We start from the raw sequence: 18,862 nt of genomic DNA, 5'->3' as shown, positions 1-18,862 counted from the left end.
TTTACTAGATATTTTATGGTTTATGTAAAATTAAGAAATTATTTCAAGCCTCATAACTCGGAAAGTACTCAATGAAAGAATACTCGGAAAGTACTCAATGAAGAAATACTTGATTATAGTGTTTTGGAAAGCTCTCGAGATAAGCTATAAGAATACATAATAAAAAATAGGGGGTTCCATTTAAAAAATTAAAGGTAATCTTCATGTGACATTTTTGCTTATTACTTAATAATTATTGCGAATTTTGTAAAATGGTAGAGGACTTTTCTTCTTAGTTTGACCCAATCTATCATCACTTTTTCGTTTGGTCCCTCACGAATCGGACACCTGTATATATAATTAATTTTTGAATTACTCCAAAATCAGATAATTTGTTTTTCAAGATTTATAGCTCTTTGCATTTGAATCAATTTTAATATTCTGTCGTGCTTGCGAATTTTACACAATTATAAATTATAAATTTACAAATTATAAATTTTATATATATACATATATATATATATATATATATATATATATATATATATATATATATATGTAAATATATGTATATATGTAAATTTATAATTTATAATTGTGTAAAATTCGCAAGCACGACAGAATATTAAAATTGATTCAAATGCAAAGAGCTATAAATCTTGAAAAACAAATTATCTGATTTTGGAGTAATTCATTTTCCAGAATTTTCACAATCTCGTGAAAATTCTTCTTTACGTGCTTAATTCCGTGTATTATGAGAGAGCAATTCGCGGAAACGATCTGCGTAGAAATGCGTAGTAGCGTAAATCGCGATAGGGGCACCGTTGGTCGCATCACCTCGAGCATCACCGAAGCACCCAAGAGTCGCACGACTCTTACGCAATAGAGCGAGTTGCAAACGAATAGAGAGATTACGCAGTAAGCAAGCGAATTTCACACTCGGACAAGTGGCAGCCCAAATATACAATAGAGCTTAGTGAAATGGACTTCCAGACAGTAATGTCTGTGCAAAGAAATTACATGTAATTGCAAAAAACAATTCCTGACAAAAGCAAAATCTCATAAAAATTACTATATATTACAGTCAAAATAATGATAAATTAATAGCAAAAGTGATGAAATAACAATAAAACGCATATATCTCTTGCTCCTTACAATATGTGTGTATAATCAAATAATTAGGTAGAAATAATACTTTTTCTTGAAAAAAATAGATAATATTGACTGAAGATAAAGAAATATTTTATTATATATTTTTTATTATATATTTATTATTATTTTTGTTCTTTGATATATTATAATATTGTTTCTTTGTTTTTCAAAATTGTTATTTTTTTTATTTTATTTACAAATCATCTTATTTATAATTTAAAGCCTGAATGGATAGCTACCATACCACAAGTAAGATTTTTATAAGTCACATTTCTAAATCCAGCAGTCTGGATCATATCCTAAAAATATAATGAAAAATGTAATAAATACAATTAAAAACAAAGTTCAGATTAATAAACCTTCAGATGTAATATAGTAAAAGTGAAACATGGTGATCATAGAATAAAATAAAAAAATAATACTCTCTAATAATACTCAAAAAATATCTTGATTCTACAGCATGTTATTAAAATTTATATAACAAATAAAAATAGTAAAATAGTAAAATAAATATAGAGACTTTACTTTGAAATCTTCTTGTTTTGGAAATCTTCTTATGCTTTCTACAAGATACTGATAAGCTTTCCACTGTCCTGCGATTAAATGTCCCATCACAGGTATTATTTGAAAAGAATATTGATCATATAACCTGAAATAGATATTTGAGAAAATTTTATTATATTATAGTTTAGTCTATGCATATTATCATATATTATACAAGTTTTCTTTCATTTCAAGGCATATATACCATTGTAAAGCTCCATTATTGACATGGCTAAATTCTAGGCATAAGAATCTTCCTCCTGGTTGTAAAACTCTGTATGCCTCAGACAGTACCTGTAATTTAAGAGCACTAGTGATTAATAAATATAAATCTAATTTTACAAGTTTATTAAAAATAGCTTATATTATAAAGTAGCTTATATTATAGTATATAATGAAATATAATTTTTAAATGTATCTTTATGTTATATAAATAATTAATGAGTAAATCCAGTGTATTATAAATACCTTGTCAATATATGTTGTGTTTCTTATTCCAAATGCTATGGTATAAGCGGTGAAAGATTCCTCGGGAAAGGAGAGATTTTCTGCATTCTCTTGCTTCCAAGTAATACTGCAATTACTATCCTGCGACAAGCCTAACCTATTTGCCCGTTCTTTACCAACATCTAGCATATGTTGATTAATATCGCATACAGTTACAGAACTACATATAGCTTGCGGATTTGGTGTATTCTTTAGAAAGTTCATATACCGGAATGTAATGTCACCTGTGCCACCAGCAGAATCCAAGAGATGGGTACCATGAGTTGGTCCTAATTCTTGTATAAAGATATCTTTCCAAATGCGATGGATACCCATACTCATTGTATCATTCATTATGTCGTAATAATTGGCAACATTTTCAAATACAGTATGTACTGAAAAGGAAGAATATTATTCAATTAAATTATGTACATGTATGCAATTTTTAAATTTATAAAACTGTATCTAACACAGATTGTAAAAATACTTAATTTGATATTTATCAACTTTTCACATGCAAAGAAAAAAAAAGAAATAAGGGAAAAACAAACATTTGATGGAATTAATATTTACCTTCGTTCGTTTTTTCACTTTCCTTGATCGTTTGAAAACCGAAATGCGTCGTTTTCTCATTATTCTCCGAAGATTCGAAGTTCATCGTTTTTGAATAGTTGCATTTGGTTATAACAGTTTTTAAATATCTATCCAGCATTCGACTTTCTTTCATAATACTTATGCAAAGATTTTTATAGGCCATATTATATGTATAGAGTGTGGATGCAATTCATAAAATTCAAAACAATCAGCTAAGAAATATCAAAAATAGGCGATTTTTGGCGTCCTTCTGGTATAACAACCAATGTGTACCAGAATGTCTTAGGGCCTCCGCACAAGGTGTTCCGTATCGCATTAAGGTACAATTTCATGCAGACGCTCGACGCTCATTTTTAGCGTCAAATCTGGTCACGTGATAGATTTTTAAATTCCCGCGTCGAGAGATAAAAGCTGTGTTTAGCTTTGACGCTCGATGCTCATTTCAGTCAATCCAGTGGTTAGGCTCGTGGACCTAACATGGTTAGGCTATATTTCGCGTCCCTCTGAATTATTAAATATATTATTGTTAAAAATTTACCACAAAGTTATATCGATTCCGGTATTAGTTTAAATATCTATTATAGTAGAGAGCAAGATGGATTCCCAACAGGTAAATATCAATTAAAATTATAGTGGTATCAATGTAACCTCCAAATATGCTTTTTATTACAGAATATTATATTGTTTGTTTCATATACTATCAAAGATGCGCTAAGTGATAAACAAGTCGATAATACGGATACAGACTCCGCAAACGCTCAAACAAGCATGGACGCTGGCTGTTTGACGCTATTGCCTCCTCCACAGATAGAGCGTCAAATGTAGTCACATGACCAGATTTGACGCTAAAAATGAGCGTCGAGCGTCTGCATGAAATTGTACCTTTACGTTACGTTAAGTATAGATCGTAAATTTAACTCCGTACGTAAAATTAAACTTCAGTCAACGCACAGAAGAAATCGTAAAGCGGCGTCTACAATGAGATTTTAAGGAGACTTAAGGCGTAAGACTTAAGAAATTGATCAATCACAGTCGAGTATTCTCTTAATTCTTGACTGTGATTGGTCAATTTTTTAAGTCTTACGCCTTAAGTCTCCTTAAAATCTCATTGTAGACGACGCTTTACCTAAGACAAAGACCTAAGGCATAAAACATAGTCTTAAAATTATAAGGCAGCCATTCTGCTCAGGCCCTGAGTCTGTGGTACAATCCTCTTACAATCATAAAATAACATTTTGGACACCCTATGTGTACGTCACGTAAACTATAGATTTTCAGTACTGGCAGTGAATTTTGGAACGCAGCCATAGGGCCTGAGCAGAATGGCTGCCTTATAATTTTAAGGCCGGTATTTATAGTCCGATCTTATATTTAAGATTGTCTTAAGTCTGGTCCGAGGTTGACTTAAGACCTCATTCAACCAATCAAATGGCTGCGTAGCATTTCAAGCTCGAACTTAAGACGATCTCAAATATAATAGCGTCTTCCATTGGGAAAAACTCGCTTGCACTGGCAACACTGAGTGCTTGAAGCGTATTTCATTGGTAGTTTTAGTAAGCATGTTCTGAGTGCTGCACATTTCATTGGCAGTGCAAAATGCTCTCAGTGCGCACTGAGTGCAGTAAAAGTGGCCCCGAGTTTAGAGGCTGGAGCTACCTGTGTTACACTGTTTGGATTTGAACTGTTCATTGCTGTGAACAAGAAATATGGACTTATTTGTAGCAAGTGAATTTTTAGAATCTTCGTCTTCATCAAGCGAAGATGAAATTCTGTTACTTCTTGCAAACACAAAAAATATGAAGCCAAAAATTATGAATTATGTGGATATTATTCACTTAAAGACCGATGATCAGGTAATATTTGATTTTTTAAGGTTATATTTTTGATAATATGTATAATATGTGATAACATGTGGTGTATATATGTATATACAGGGTGAGTCAAAAGTATGTTTTAAAAATTTGTGAGCGTGTTCCTGGATAAAAAGGAAGAACAAATGTTCATATGAACATATGGTCGCAAATGCTTTGTTGTCGAGATAATGGACATAAATCAGCAGTATCAAATAATGCTTTATTTGAACGTTTACAATTTTGTTATTGTTGTTTGTTTTTTTTTTGTTTTTTTGTTTTTTTTGTTTTTTTTTTGTTGGTAGTGTGGTTTGGTTTGGTTGGGGGGTAGGGGGTGGTGGGTGGCGCATTCGTAACAATAACAAAATTGTAAACGTTCAAATAAAGCATTATTTGATACTGCTGATTTATGTCCATTATCTCGACAACAAAGCATTTGCGACCATATGTTCATATGAACATTTGTTTTTCCTTTTTATCCAGGAACACGCTCACAAATTTTTAAAACATACTTTTGACTCACCCTGTATATATATATATATATATATATATATATATATATATATATATATTATAACACCATAATATTATATTAAAATTATAAGAGATAATCGAGATGAATACTTCACTGACTAAACTCAATCTTCCTCTTAAGAGCACTACAGTCTTTTGATAAACATTATTCTTTTGTTAAATATTATTCGTTTCCCGCTCTTTTCTTAAAATTGAGTTCAACAGACATATTCCATTAAGAGTGCAAAACTAGCTAGAACTGATGGCGTTTCGTGTAATCCCATCAAAAAACTAGAAAACTAGGGGGCACTGAGTTCCAGCGAGTTTTTCCCAATGGAAGACGCTATAAGTATAGGGAGTCAGGTTATTAAAGACCTCCTATTAACTGTCGTTCGATGCCGGGTGGATTGATACATTCAGTTTGTCTTTATAAAAATATATTTTACAACAAAGGAATTTACAACTATGGTTTCAGTCTTTGGTAACTTACGTCCGCTTCGGACGACGAGACACACTAGAGTGAGTGCCTCTATGTCTTTGGTGGATCGGGGCGAGGTATGTGATGGCGCTAGTGCGTTCGTAAACCCATTCATCTGTATTTTGTCCAGATGGAGGGACGCCACAATCACTCCCTCCTTAGTGACTCCGTTCATGGAGTCGCGAATCTAATTTTTCGTGCAAGATGTCCTTTCTCTCTCTCAGCTGGCGAAGGTTCTGGAAGGGAATTATCCTCAGATAGTTGTTGGTTCTCCCTAGCCCTTTCAATGAACGCCGGCTTCAATCTGTCAATGTTGATCTCAGTCGGTCGGTCCTTGTAGTTGATCCTGTACAAAAAATCAGTCAGTCTTTTGATTATGGGAAAAGGTCCTTCATATGGTTGTTCTAGGGATCTGGTCGTTCGATCGACCCTGACGAAGACATGTGTACAGTCTTCCAACTCCTTGTGAACAAAGGCCTTTTGTTTGATGTGGTGCGCTGTGGGCTTCGGTCCTACTCGCCGCATTCGCTCGCGTAGTTTCTGCAGGAACATGTCCGGACATCCTGTGGGCTCCTCGGCTGCGAAATATTCGCCGGGTACCTGTAGTGTTTTTCCGTAGACCATCTCTGCTGCGGATGTCTTAATGTCGTCCTTGTAACTGTTTCGCAATCCTAAAAGTATCATAGGAAGTACATTAGTCCAATCCGTGGTGCCGTGACACATGATTGCCGCCTTGAGCGATCGGTGCCATCGCTCGATCATCCCATTTGCCTGCGGGTGATACGCTGTCGTTCGGATTCTCCGACTTCCTATTAGCTTGACCATCGCTTCAAATATTGCTGACTCGAACTGCGCTCCTCTGTCGGTTGTAATCATGTATGGTGCTCCGAATCGTGCGATCCATGTATTAAAAAATGCGTCTGTTACAGTGTCCGCTGATGTGTCCGCTATTGGTGTAGCTTCCGGCCATCTTGTTGTCCTGTCGATCATGGTTAAACAGTACCTCATTCCTTTAGAGTTGGGTAGCGGTCCTACGATGTCTAGGTGTACGTGTTGGAACCTATCGTCCGGGACTGGAATTCGCTCTGGAATTCTGTGATTGTGTCTGTGGACTTTCGCTCTCTGACACGGTAAGCATGTCTTGGCCCAGTTAGCAATATCTTTCTGCATACCTGGCCAAACGAATCTTTGTGCGATTGTTTTCTTTGTTGTCCTTCCACTTGGGTGTGACAGATTATGTATGTTGTCGAAAATTTGCTTCCGTAATACTCTCGGTACGTATATTCGAATTTCCTTGTCGACACTGCAGTATATGGTTTTGTCTCCTCCGTCTAACCGTAGTGGCCTTAATGAGAGTGATGTCTCAGTCTCCAGTAGAGCTCTGAGTTCCTCGTCTTTCTGCTGTTCCTCGTAAAGTTCGTCTGTTGTGACGATAACTGGTAGGTTGACTGCTTCTACTCGTGACAGTGCATCCGCTACCTGGTTTTCATGCCCTGCAATATGGACAATATTAGTAGTAATCTGACTTATAAACTCTAATTGTCTCCTTTGCCGTTCAGAGGCTTTATTAGAAGCTTGTGAGAACGCGTATTGTAGTGGTTTGTGATCCGTTAACACAACTACGTTTCGTCCTTCTGCCATGTGTTGAAAGAATTTTAATGCAGAATAAATTGCTAGGAGTTCTCTGTCGTATGTGCTACAGTTTTGTTGTGCCTCAGATAACTTCTTAGAGAAGAATCCTAATGGCTTGTATTCTCCCTCTTGATACTGCTCCAATACCGCTCCCATGGCTACGTTGGAAGCGTCTGTTCTGAGGAATAGTTTGGCGTTTCCTCGTGGATGAACCAGTAGGGTAGTCTCTGCTAAACGTCTTTTACTTTCATGAAAGGCTTCCTCTGCTTGTGTAGTCCACTCTATTGGCCGCTTGTCGCGTTTCTTCGCTCCTGTCAGGTATCCGTTTAATGGAGCTAGAATGGCTGCTGCATTTTTGATGAATCTGTGATAGAAGTTGATGATCCCAAGATATCTCCTAAGCTCTTTTATATTGTTCGGCTTCTTGAAATCAACGATGGCTTTTACTCTATCGTTCGTCGGACGTATTCCTTCTTTGTTGACTGTGTATCCGAGATATTCGACCTCTTTTTCCGCAAATTCGCTTTTTGTCACGTTGATAGATAGTCCGTGCTCCTTTAAACGTTAAAATATTTGCTCGAGATGTTTTCGGTGTTCCTCTTCGTCTCTTGATGCTACCAACAGATCGTCGATATAGCCGTGACAAAAGTCGAGTCCTCTTAGAACTGCGTCAATAAATCTTTGGAAAGTTTGCGTTGCGTTTCGCAAACCAAATGGCATTCTGTAAAATTCATACAATCCGAATGGTGTAGTTATTGCAGTTTTATGGCAATCTTCTTCCGCTACTGGAATCTGAAAGTATGCTTTCACAAGATCTATTTTGGAGAAAACGGTGCATCCAGCTAAGTGGTATGTAAAGTCCTGTATGTGAGGTAGAGGATACTTATCCATGATCGTCACACTGTTCAATTTACGAAAATCTCCGCACGGTCTCCATTCTCCGTTGCTTTTACGTACTAGGTGTAACGGACTTGCCCATTGTGATGAAGAGGGGCGACATATTCCTTGTGCCAACATCGTCTCGAACTCTCGTTTCGCGGCTGCGTACTTTTCTGGGGGCAGTCTGCGTGGTCTTTCTGCCAATGGTGGTCCCTTGGTCACAATGTAATGTCTCACATCGTGTACGGTCTTCTTGAGCGCTGTAGGACGTGTGATTTCGATGTACCTGCGTAAGAGTTCCTTGACTTTGCATCCTTTGTCTATTGTGGCAACGGTGGGCTGTTTCCCTGTGGTTATCCTTGCCTTGGTACTCAGTAGAGTCTGTTCGTCGACCAGTCTTCTGTTCTTTAGATCCGGTAGAATCCCGTGGTGCGCCAGGAAGTCTGCGCCTATGATCGGCTGTCGGACATCAGCTATGATGAACTGCCATCTAAATGAGCGTCGTAGTCCTAAATCCACTACTCGTGAGCTGCTGCCGTAAGTATTTATGATTGTGTTGTTTGCTGCGAACAGTTGAAAATCTACGGGTGTGAGCTTTCCTCTCATCATCCTCTTCGAGATTACTGAGATGTCTGCTCCCGTATCTATAAGGTACGTAATGCCATTCTTCTTGTCGGTTATTGCCAGGCGTTTATTATTTCTAACCACCCCGTCGACGACCGCCTATACTCGCGACGGCGGGTTTAGTTTTCCACCGCCTTCGGCTTATTAAATGTGCAAGGTTGTGCGCATCTAAACGCTTTGTCGCCGAATCTGTTGTGATAATAGCAGTACTCGGCGTTACCTTCGCGGTCTTGACGGTGATGTGAACGTTCGCGGTTGTCTGCTCGTTCTCGGCCGCTGGAATGTCCTCACGATTTACTGCGTCGCCTATATTTATCTCTTACGGAGAGTTTCTTGACTTGTTTCCTCAGTTCCGCAATCTCCTGCAGGATCTGGTTGTCTGCGTCTGTCTGTTTTTCGGTGATAGTCTGGATTGCTGTCGCTGCTGGTCTGGCCATTTCTACCACCTTATCTGCCTGGGCCGCTAGCTTTGCTAAATCTTGAACTTAGCTAATTGCCAGGATGGTACGCACACTTTCTGGGAGTTGTTCCATAAATATAGATTTTAGAATTTCATCCGTTACCTGACCTGCTGCCAAATTCCGTAGACGTTGTAGGAAGATGGAGGGTTTCTCGTCTCCTAGTTCATGTGAGCCTAAAAGTCTTCTGATCTTCGTTGCACTTGTCTCTCCCAGAATCGAGCATATGCGATCTTTCAAGGTTTGATATTTGTCTTGCTCAGGTGGGTTAGTTATCAAATCCGCCACGAAGGGAAGAACGGGTTGATCAGCATTGAGTACTATGTAGCGAAATTTTGATTCGTCACTTGTTATTAGGTGTATTGCAAAAGCTGCTTCGGCTTGTGCGAACCATAATGCCGGATTGTCTTTCCAAAATGGTGGTAAGCGCACTGCCTGGACTGCGTCGATGTTTGCGCTTTTTGATTCCTCTCCGTCGTTATTCATAGCTTTCAGATAAGGGTTGTCGAATGGTTTTTCCTCGACGGACGTCGTGTGCTCGGTGTTGCTTCCTTTGACTAGTCTTGTTGGCGAATGTTCAATCGGCATACCATTCACTCTTGCCTAAATATCGCCACGTGTTTTCGTTCGCCACGTGGTGCGAGGCGGGAAAAAAAAAATATATCTCACGTCGGTGGTTACCACTATAGGGAGTCAGGTTATTAAAGACCTCCTATTAACTGTCGTTCGATGCCGGGTGGATTGATACATTCAGTTTGTCTTTATAAAAATATATTTTACAACAAAGGAATTTACAACTATGGTTTCAGTCTTTGGTAACTTACGTCCGCTTCGGACGACGAGACACACTAGAGTGAGTGCCTCTATGTCTTTGGTGGATCGGGGCGAGGTATGTGATGGCGCTAGTGCGTTCGTAAACCCATTCATCTGTATTTTGTCCAGATGGAGGGACGCCACATAAGATCGGACTATGAATACCGGCCTAAAGCCTTGTGTCCACGATGTTAGAAATCGGTCCGAGTTCTCGGACCGAGAAATGTGTAGCCAATGAAATTGCTGCCTTTCCGTAAAAACTGCATATTAATTGGCTATACATTTTTCGATCCGAGGACTCGGACCGATTTCTAGCATCGTGGACACAAGGCTTAAGACTATGTTTTATGCCTTAGGTCTTCCCTGGCAAAAATGAGACGTTTGTTTGGCGTTTACATGAACGTTTGTGGAAGTTCGTCGAGAGTTTAAAAACGATTAGTAAAGAGTTTGTAGAACAAAAATTGCAACACTGCAGCGTTTAAAAGACGTTTGTACGTTATAGCGTAAACGTAAACGTTTGAAAAGTCTGAGTAAACTCTGTACACGAAGATGTATCAACGTTTACTGAACGTACTCTGAAAAATGTTACCTCAGCATTGCAAAACTTTCATGTAACATTATATAAAGAGTTTGTAGAACAAAAATTGCAACACTACAGCGTTTGATAAGCATTCAAAACCCAACAGCGTTATGTAAGTGCTCTTACAAAGTTTGAAAAGCATATAAACTCTCAGAAAACCCTCACTCAACGGTTGTTAACGCTTTATAAAGTTTCTTATTTTCGCCAGGGTTTGTCTTAGGTAACGCACAATACTGTGTGTTATGTCTCGAGTCTTATGTATACGCGAACGTTTGTAAGAAATAAACGTTCGCGTATACATAAGACTCGCGTATACATAAGACTCGAGACATAACACACAGTATTGTGCGTTACCTAAAGCGTCGTCTACAATGAGATTTTAAGAAGACTTAAGGCGTAAGACTTAAGAAATTGACCAATCACAGTCAAGTATTAAGAGAATACTCGACTGTGATTGGTCAATTTCTTAAATCTTACGCCTTAAGTCTCCTTAAAATCTCATTGTAGACGACGCATAAGACAAAGACTTAAGGCATAAAACATAGTCTTAAAATTATAAGGCAGCCATTCTGCTCAAGCCCATAATATGCCCACACGAAATATGGCGTCACGTGCACACCTGTGCATCATGACGATCATATAGTTAGCAGACAAATTTGATATTCCCTATTATCTATTAAACCAATCGCTTGGGAATCGTTTGGGCACATTTAGGAATAGATTCTCATAGTTTAGGAAATAATAGTTTATTTATAATTAATTAAAATAAATTGAGCGTATAGTTAGCAGACATAAATATTTAAAAAAAAATTTTTTTTTTTAATTAACGTGAAATTATTTGGGAAACATGTCTGTAATGTTTTTAACGTTTGGGAAATAATTATTTCATCTGAAAATCGGTAAATATGTCGATGAAAGGAGCCCGCCTCGATTACCTTGACCTTGACATATGTTGTCAAAAAATTTTACAATTTTAATGCTTTTTATCTCCGAAAATATTGATTTGAGAAAAAAATTTTAATCAAAAAATAAAGCAGCTGAAAAACTACAAAAAAAGTTACCCGACAAAAACAGTTACGTCACATCTTCGTCGAATCCACGTATTTTACGTGGCTTACGTGGATGCAGATTTATCCACGAATTATCTACGTGGATACAACTTTCTTTTTTCATTATTACATCGAGGTACTTTATTCTCGAAATATCAATGTAGATTTCATGTGGATATTTCTATTGAAATTATGATTAATCATTCAACGACTCGGTAATATTGTAATGTTAAAAGATATTTTATTAAAATTTTTCAATTGTAATTTTGTATCTGAAATATTTCAGAAATATACCTGCATCATGTTTTTTATAATATTTATAATATTTATATTATAATATTATAATATTTATACTTATATTTATATTTATATTTTATATAATATTTTATTTGCAATATTTCTGAAATCTTTCAGAAAGATAAAAAAGTTTGCTAAAAAAAAGATTATATCTGTATGTTTCTAAATATTTAATAGTATATATGTATATAGAATATGCTTCCTCGCTTTGCCGCTATGCGGCGCTGCATCAAATTAGCTAACTCGTATTCAACTTTTCGTCATAAAGTGTATATAAAGAACTGATACTAACACGGTCCGAAGTTTATTTTTTCTTTTAAGGACCGTCTACGATGGAAGTAATATTGGTGGAGTGGATGGTGGAGGATGGAGGGTGGAGTAAGGCGTAAGCGAATGGTTCTTTTCCATTTCGCATTACTCCTAGTTTTACGCCTTACTCCACCGTCCACTCCCAATTCATCGAAAGCACGGTCTGTATTCCGTTTACTATGTCCATTCAGGATCCTATGAAATCCTTTTCGAATAAATCACCTGCAATTTTACATGACAATGACAGTAATTTTTTACGGTCAGCTTCTGACTCGACTGAACCAAGTGACGAAGACAAACTTAACTTTATAGCTCTCTCTCTCCCTCCTTTCTCTCCGTCCACTGATTCCGTTGTGGAAATTACGACGGAGACTAACTCTAATGCAACTTTGTCTGCTTCGCAGCCAAATAATGGGCAATCGGATTCTACTTTCACGGCGACTGAGTCCGACATGGACGTTGACCCTAGTATTCATCCCTTGGACGCGGAAGCGAAAATTAACAAAAATAAAAGGAAAAAGGACCAGAGCACCGCCTCGTCCGTGAGTAAGCGTCAGGTCCTGGGTGAGGGGGATAGTCATTCGTTCCAAGGTAAGGCTAATTGTGCCTCTATTTCTTCGAGCTGCGCTGCAGCTTCTGCGGATCTCCAGATCTCCCCCTCCCTAATGCGAATACGTATGGTCTTGGTTCTCCTGGACCTTTTGACGTAATAGTTCAAAGGATTAGTGATAATAATAATTCTGCAAATTCTCCTATTGACTCTTTAGCGGTCGGTCGCCTCCTTTTCTTTTCTAATAAAAATGAAATCCTTGAATTAAAGAAAACTGGATATTCTAAAATTAATATTCGCTTCAAAACTCGTGAAGCTGCCAATAAACTAACTTCGAGTCAAATTCTAAAAGCAAAGGTTATTGTGCATACATTCCACTTTATCGCACAACTAGAAAGGGTATCATACGCGGTGTTCCGCTCGACCTTTCTGATGGGGAGATCCTGGCTGGCCTTGAATCTGCTATAGCGATACTTTCGGTGCAGAGATTGAATAGGCGAAGGGGAGGTCCCCTCCCTTCCTCTTCTTCGGTACAGCCTAATGTAAATAATAATGTAAATAATAATGTAGATAATACTAATACTCTGATCCCCTCTCGTACTATATTGATTACGTTTAGAGGTCAATCCTTACCTGATTGTATATACTTATATATGTTGAGACACTCCGTCCTCCCTTTTGTTTCTAAGACTTCTTTGTGTTTTTCATGCCTTCGTTTCAGGCATATAGGCGCTCAGTGCAAGAGCCGCGCTCGTTGTATGGATTGTGGTGGCGATAGACACGGCGACGGTGAGGCCTGCCCCAGGAAAGATTTCGCCCCAGTCTGTATAAATTGTAAAGGGCCGCATAGGGCTTCTGATTATTCGTGTCCTGAATATGTTCTTCAGAGGAGGATCAGAGAATTTTCTGCGCGAGAGAATGTTCCTTTGTCGGAGGTTGCAACTTGTATATGGGGTGGGGAGCCTGCCCCCTATAGAGATCGTCCATTGTTTCAGGACCGGGAGTACCCAGGGCTCCCTAACTCCTCCCCCCCTTTTCGGGGGCGACTTGCTCCCTCGCCTCCTCCGCCCTCTCGTCTTTATTCACGGGTGTTAGCGCATCCCCCCTCCGAGAAGGAAAACTGTTCGTCGGGTGAGTCCCTGCTTCCGCCCTCCTCTTGCTCTTCTGACTTCCTTTGTTCTCTTTTCAGGGAACGTTTCCATTGAACTCAAGCAAAAAACTGTTAAACCGAGAACCAAAACTCAAGACCACAACAACAATAATAATAATAATGAATCCTCACAGCCACCCCCCCGACCATTTGTGCGGACGTCCTCTCTGAAGGCTGATACCTCCTCTCCCGGTTCCTTCTCCTCCTTATTCTACCCTAATGGCAAGACCCCCTCGGTTTCCGGTAACGGGGTGGCCATGGATGCGACGCCCGATCTTCCTCCGCTTCTTTCATTGATCCAGCGTTTTTTGGACTTAGAAGTGTCACAATTGAGTGTGCTCCTTCATCTGATTGGTGTCTTAATGGAGAAACTTGAACCTGTGCTTGCGGCGCTGGGCGTCCGTGATGTTGTGAGTGGCCTCATCGATCATTTTCTGATGACTCCTTTAATCGGGCTATCCGCCCAGGACCGCTCTCATAATGACTGACTCTACTCCTGGCAACCCTTCGGCCTCTTCATCCTTGGCCATTCTACAGTGGAACTGTCGTTCCATTCGGAGTAAGTCTGACGTATCTTTGGCCCTTTTTGATAAATATGACATCCTAGCACTCTCTGAGACATGGTTGACCGTCGACTCTCGTTTTGCCCTCCGCAATTTCATTACTTTTCGTAAGGACTCAGCCTCTCAATTCGGAGGAGGTCTCGCCTTGGCGGTTCGCCCCACTCTATCCTATTCTTATATTCACAATAGTATCTCCTTTGAGGGCAGACTTGATAGTCAGGCTATTTCGATTCATTTTGATAATTTTGACTTAACTATTATTTCTACCGGGGGGTGCGTAAGAAGCATTTTTCCCCTCTCTCGTTAAAAAAAAAAAAAAAATCTATAGATATCCTAGGGGCTCCCTCACATCAGAGGAGTACGGTGCTCTTTTTGCTTTTTGTCTTTCATTTACGAACGTTGTTTTACTCGGCAACTTCAACGCACATCACGGTGAATGGGGCTGCGAACATTCTGACAACGAAGGTGAACTATTGCTCTCTTCAGCTATTGAGGCCTCCTTCACCTGCATTAATAATGGCTCTCCTACTTTTTTGACACGCCCGGGACAGAGGATTTCTGCCATCGATCTTACTTTCATTTCCTCCTCTATTATAGGCCTCTGTGATTGGGCGGTCCTTGACGACACTTTTCTTAGTGATCATTATCCAACCACAACTCTCTTCAACCGTGCTCCAACAAGGAGCTTTTTCTCCCATAAAATTAGACATTCAAAATTGCAAGACGAAATTTTTGTTAAAAATCTTTTCTCCTCATTGGACTCACTGAGAGAATCCTTAAGTGATCCCTTGCTGAACTCAGTCCAGAAATATTCTTGTTTCACGGACCATCTTTGCCGTCAATGGCATTCTAATCCTGATAAGCCCCACACAATGGGTCGATGTTCTTCACAAAGGGGAAAAAGATTCTCCCCACCAGCTCCTTGGTGGAATGACAATTGTCAGCAGGCGGTCAGTGCCAGACGTTCTTTTCTTTCTACTTTTAAAAGACAGCCTACATTCTCTAATTATCTTGCTTTTAAAAAACAAGAGGCAATCACTAGGAGAATTCTGAGATCGGAAAAGACCAGAGGATGGAAGGAATTTTGTTCTACACTTAATCCGAACACCCCCATCTCCCATTTGTGGCGATTAAATTTGAAGATCCTATCATTCCCCCTTCCTCCAATCTCCATCCTTCGCACTCCGTCCAAAAATCTATTAACTCCCTTTGTCCTCCTTCTGTTTTTCATAGTTCATTCTCATCAATCGACGAATTTCCAACGAACTATTCATGCAGGATGTTTGATTGTCCTTTCTCCCTCCAGGAATTGATGTCGGTCACCCGCAATTTAAAAACCCGCTCTTCTCCTGAATTTGACGGAATCGATAATAAAATGCTCTCTCTTTTACCGAAAGAGTATTTAACAATCTTGCTTGATGTTCTTAATTCTATTTTTGACTCCGGCTCTTTTCCAAATTCTTGGCAACACTCCTTGGTATTTCTCATCCCCAAATCTTCTCCTGGTAAACTCCGTCCAATTTCCCTCACCTTTTGTCTCCTTAAAGTCCTTGAAAGACTTATTTTGTATCGCCTTGGTTGGTGGGTGGCATCCTCTCTCATCCTTCCTCCTTTTCAATTCGAATTTCGTAAAAGAACCTCATGCCTTGATAATCTGGGCATATTAACTACTGAAATCCATCATGGATTTATTTCAAAACAATCAACTAGCTGTTTATTTCTTGACATACAGGGCGCATTTGATAATGTCATCCCCTCCATTTTGACTTCTCATCTTATCGACTTGGGCCTTCCGCCTAAACTTTGTTGGTTTGTGTATCAGTTAACGTGTTTCAGAGAGTTGCAGTTTGTCGTGAATGGAGGATTGACAGAGAGCTTCTTCTCTCATAAGGGTGTGCCTCAGGGCTCGATTCTGAGTCCCCTACTCTTCAATCTTTACATGTCAAAATGCGAATCCTCCTTGTCTGGTGGTTGCCGGATGATCCAGTTTGCAGATGACATCGCTATGTATAGACGTTCCTCTGACATAGATCTTCTCTGTTGTCGCTTGAGAGGTCGGCGAGGGCTCTGTCTGCCTTTTTGTTCGAGCGAGGCTTGACGATCTCCCCCTCTAAATCGGCCCTCATGATTTTCACGAAAAAAAGAATTAATCCTGTGAATTACTCTATTCTCTTAGAAAATATTAGTATTCATCCTATGTCCTCTACCAGGTTTTTAGGGGTCCTTCTTGATCCCCGGCTCACCGGCCATCTCCATGCTAACTACATTATTAACAAATGTGGCAAACTTGCTAATATAATTAAATTCTTGAGAGGAGTCTGGTGGGGCTCTCATCCCAGGACTCTGCTAAATATTTATAAAGCTATGATTAGGGGTACCTCGGATTACGCTTCTTTCCTTTTCCCGTTCCAAGAGCATCAACAAGAGCCTCACGGAACGGTTTAAACGGGTATCACGTAGAGCCCTGAGATACTGCGCCGGTCTGAGGCGTTCCACACCATGTAACATAGTATACGCAGAAACCTGTATTAGCCCGGCTCGTTTTAGATCGGATCTTTTAACTCAAAACTTTCTATTTAAATCTCTAGCTACTAGACCTAATATGTTAATAGACAAACTTCAGAACCTTCAATTTTCTTTTTTTGGATCTGGCTTCTCCACCGATTTGGTCGGTAGATTTCCTCTCTATCGGGCCTACCGCTGCGTGAAGGATTATAGAGCTAAAGTCGCAGCTTTCACCAGGATTCCGTTGTTCCTGTTTTCTTACGAAACTTCCACTTTCGTTCCGAAAGTTGAATACACCCCTCCACATGTGGTCGAGCAAATCTCATTAGCAGCTTTTTCTCAGCTTGTTTTTCTGTCTCATTTTTCGTATCTTATCGGGGACGGAAGACTTTTTTACAGATGCATCTAAGACTGATTCATTCCCGCATTTAGGCGCTGCTTATTTTTCCCCTGACATTCCAATTCAGAGGAAGTATAGGCTGGATGGCTGCTTCTCCGTTTTCTCGGCCGAATGCATCGCCATTATTTGTGCCATAGATTGCATCTTGGAAAGAGACATCAAAAGGTCCTCGATATTTACTGATTCCCGCAGCGTAGTGGAAACTGTGTCCAACGAATCGTTGAACAGAGATCTTCCATACTTAATATTTGTATTGAAGAACAAGCTGAGGTCAGCCTTTTTGCAGAGTCTTGATATCACCCTAGTTTGGATTCCTTCCCATGTGGGGATTCTTGGTAATGAAACGGCGGATTTCCTGGCGGGGGAGGCTGCTCAAAGCGGTGAAACGATTGACTATCTCCCTCCCCACACTGACTTTTACTCTATTGCTCGGGAAAAGTATCACACAACGGTTGAGAGATACTTGCGTGCGCAATCAGAACTTCGCGGCGCGCAGTATTTTGGCCTTTACCCGGCCTTCGCGAAGCGTCCTTGGTTCGACAGACTTAATCTTACTCGCATTGAAATAGTAACTGTCTGTAGAATCCGATCTAACCATTATAATTCGAATTACAGCTTTCATAGGTGTGGCATTGTCAGACGACCGGACTGTCCTTGTGGCTATCCCAGACAAGATATTCAGCACATATTGTGGTCCTGTCCACTGTTGAGGAATCACCGAACGCAACTGACGAGCTCGCTCGGGAAAGCCCTGGGTGCGCCTCCTCCTTATGACATTTTTGAAATCCTAAAATATCCTACTGTCAAGATCATAAATCCTCTTTTATCTTTCCTTCACAAGACTGAAGTGCATATATAATTGGACCACTCAAACGCTGGTTGAATCAATTTAATTTCAAAATAACGAAGATATCTGGCAGCATGGGCGAAAAATAATATTGCCCAGTGCCAAAACGGAAAAAGAAGAAGAAGAAGACCGTCCACTCCACCGATGTTATTTTCATTGTAGACCGTCCTTTAGTCAGTTTAATTTAATAAACTGATTTAATTTAAAATAATTTGTTTAATAATCTGGATCGCTTGTTGGGATTCAGAATATGGAATAGATTATTTGAAATTAAACGGATAAATAGGAGATAGCCTATTTATTGCGTATATTAAAAATAAAATAAAAATGAAATTATTCTTATGGCCGAGTGTATTTATATACTTTTATAAATGTCCAAGATATTCACTTATCAAAAATAAAAAAAGTAATATGTCTCGAAAGTTCATGAAATTTTCACATAGATTCCACGTAGATTCTAGTACCGTTTTTGAGCGGATTATCCACTCAAATATCCACGTGGATTCAACGATATTAATCTACGTGGTAATAACGTGGATTTCACGTACTGTTTTTGTCGGGTATATGCATTTTTTTCATAAACCTACTATTTTAGCTGTTATATGAAAAAA

General features: G+C 39.2%; 2 protein-coding genes and 1 long non-coding RNA gene across 4 annotated transcripts; 2 read left to right on the top strand and 1 right to left on the bottom strand.

The window, feature by feature from the left end:
* Window positions 1–1,199: 1,199 nt before the first annotated feature.
* Coq5 (ubiquinone biosynthesis protein COQ3, mitochondrial) lies at window positions 1,200–3,230 on the bottom strand. Of its 2 annotated transcripts, XM_083080673.1 has the most exons (6): window positions 2,734–3,230; window positions 2,406–2,555; window positions 2,143–2,303; window positions 1,880–1,968; window positions 1,657–1,780; window positions 1,200–1,430 (listed from the first exon to the last, which is right to left on the bottom strand). In XM_083080673.1, exons 1-6 carry the CDS (start codon window positions 2,915–2,917, stop codon window positions 1,341–1,343), a joined length of 798 nt encoding a protein of 265 aa, XP_082936799.1. In that variant the 5' UTR covers window positions 2,918–3,230; the 3' UTR covers window positions 1,200–1,340. The 2 variants fall into 2 exon arrangements, with proteins under 2 accessions (XP_082936799.1, XP_082936798.1); XM_083080672.1 differs by having other exon boundaries at window positions 2,143–2,555; window positions 2,734–3,221.
* On the top strand, window positions 3,197–3,782 carry LOC145960936 (uncharacterized). Its single transcript, XR_014435498.1, has 2 exons — window positions 3,197–3,364; window positions 3,427–3,782. It is a non-coding gene; the product is annotated as an uncharacterized LOC145960936 (long non-coding RNA).
* An 8,274-nt stretch (window positions 3,783–12,056) lies between these two features.
* LOC145960935 (uncharacterized) lies at window positions 12,057–18,828 on the top strand. Its single transcript, XM_083080676.1, has 2 exons — window positions 12,057–12,782; window positions 18,020–18,828. The coding sequence occupies exons 1-2, from the start codon at window positions 12,416–12,418 to the stop codon at window positions 18,112–18,114; spliced, it is 462 nt and encodes a 153-aa protein (XP_082936802.1). The 5' UTR covers window positions 12,057–12,415; the 3' UTR covers window positions 18,115–18,828.
* The last annotated feature ends 34 nt before the right edge of the window (window positions 18,829–18,862 follow it).

The sequence above is a fragment of the Camponotus vicinus genome, unplaced genomic scaffold, assembly GCF_025532165.1.
Source record: "Camponotus vicinus isolate PSW18456_S1 unplaced genomic scaffold, iyCamVici1.0 SCAF_10, whole genome shotgun sequence".
Classification (NCBI taxonomy): domain Eukaryota; kingdom Metazoa; phylum Arthropoda; class Insecta; order Hymenoptera; family Formicidae; genus Camponotus; species Camponotus vicinus.
This window is presented reverse-complemented; position numbering and strand designations above follow the sequence as displayed.

Excerpts from the sequence above, each read along its gene's own strand:
- Coq5 (XM_083080672.1), bottom strand. The coding sequence starts at position 2,917 with ATGGCCTATAAAAATCTTTGCATAAGTATTATGAAAGAAAGTCGAATG. Across the intron at positions 2,556-2,733 it reads AAGTGAAAAAACGAACGAAG|TACATACTGTATTTGAAAAT; the intron begins GTAAATATTAAT and ends CTTCCTTTTCAG. Across the intron at positions 1,781-1,879 it reads AATAATGGAGCTTTACAATG|GTTATATGATCAATATTCTT; the intron begins GTATATATGCCT and ends TATCTATTTCAG.
- LOC145960935 (XM_083080676.1), top strand. The coding sequence starts at position 12,416 with ATGTCCATTCAGGATCCTATGAAATCCTTTTCGAATAAATCACCTGCA. Across the intron at positions 12,783-18,019 it reads GAGCACCGCCTCGTCCGTGA|CTTTCATAGGTGTGGCATTG; the intron begins GTAAGCGTCAGG and ends TTCGAATTACAG.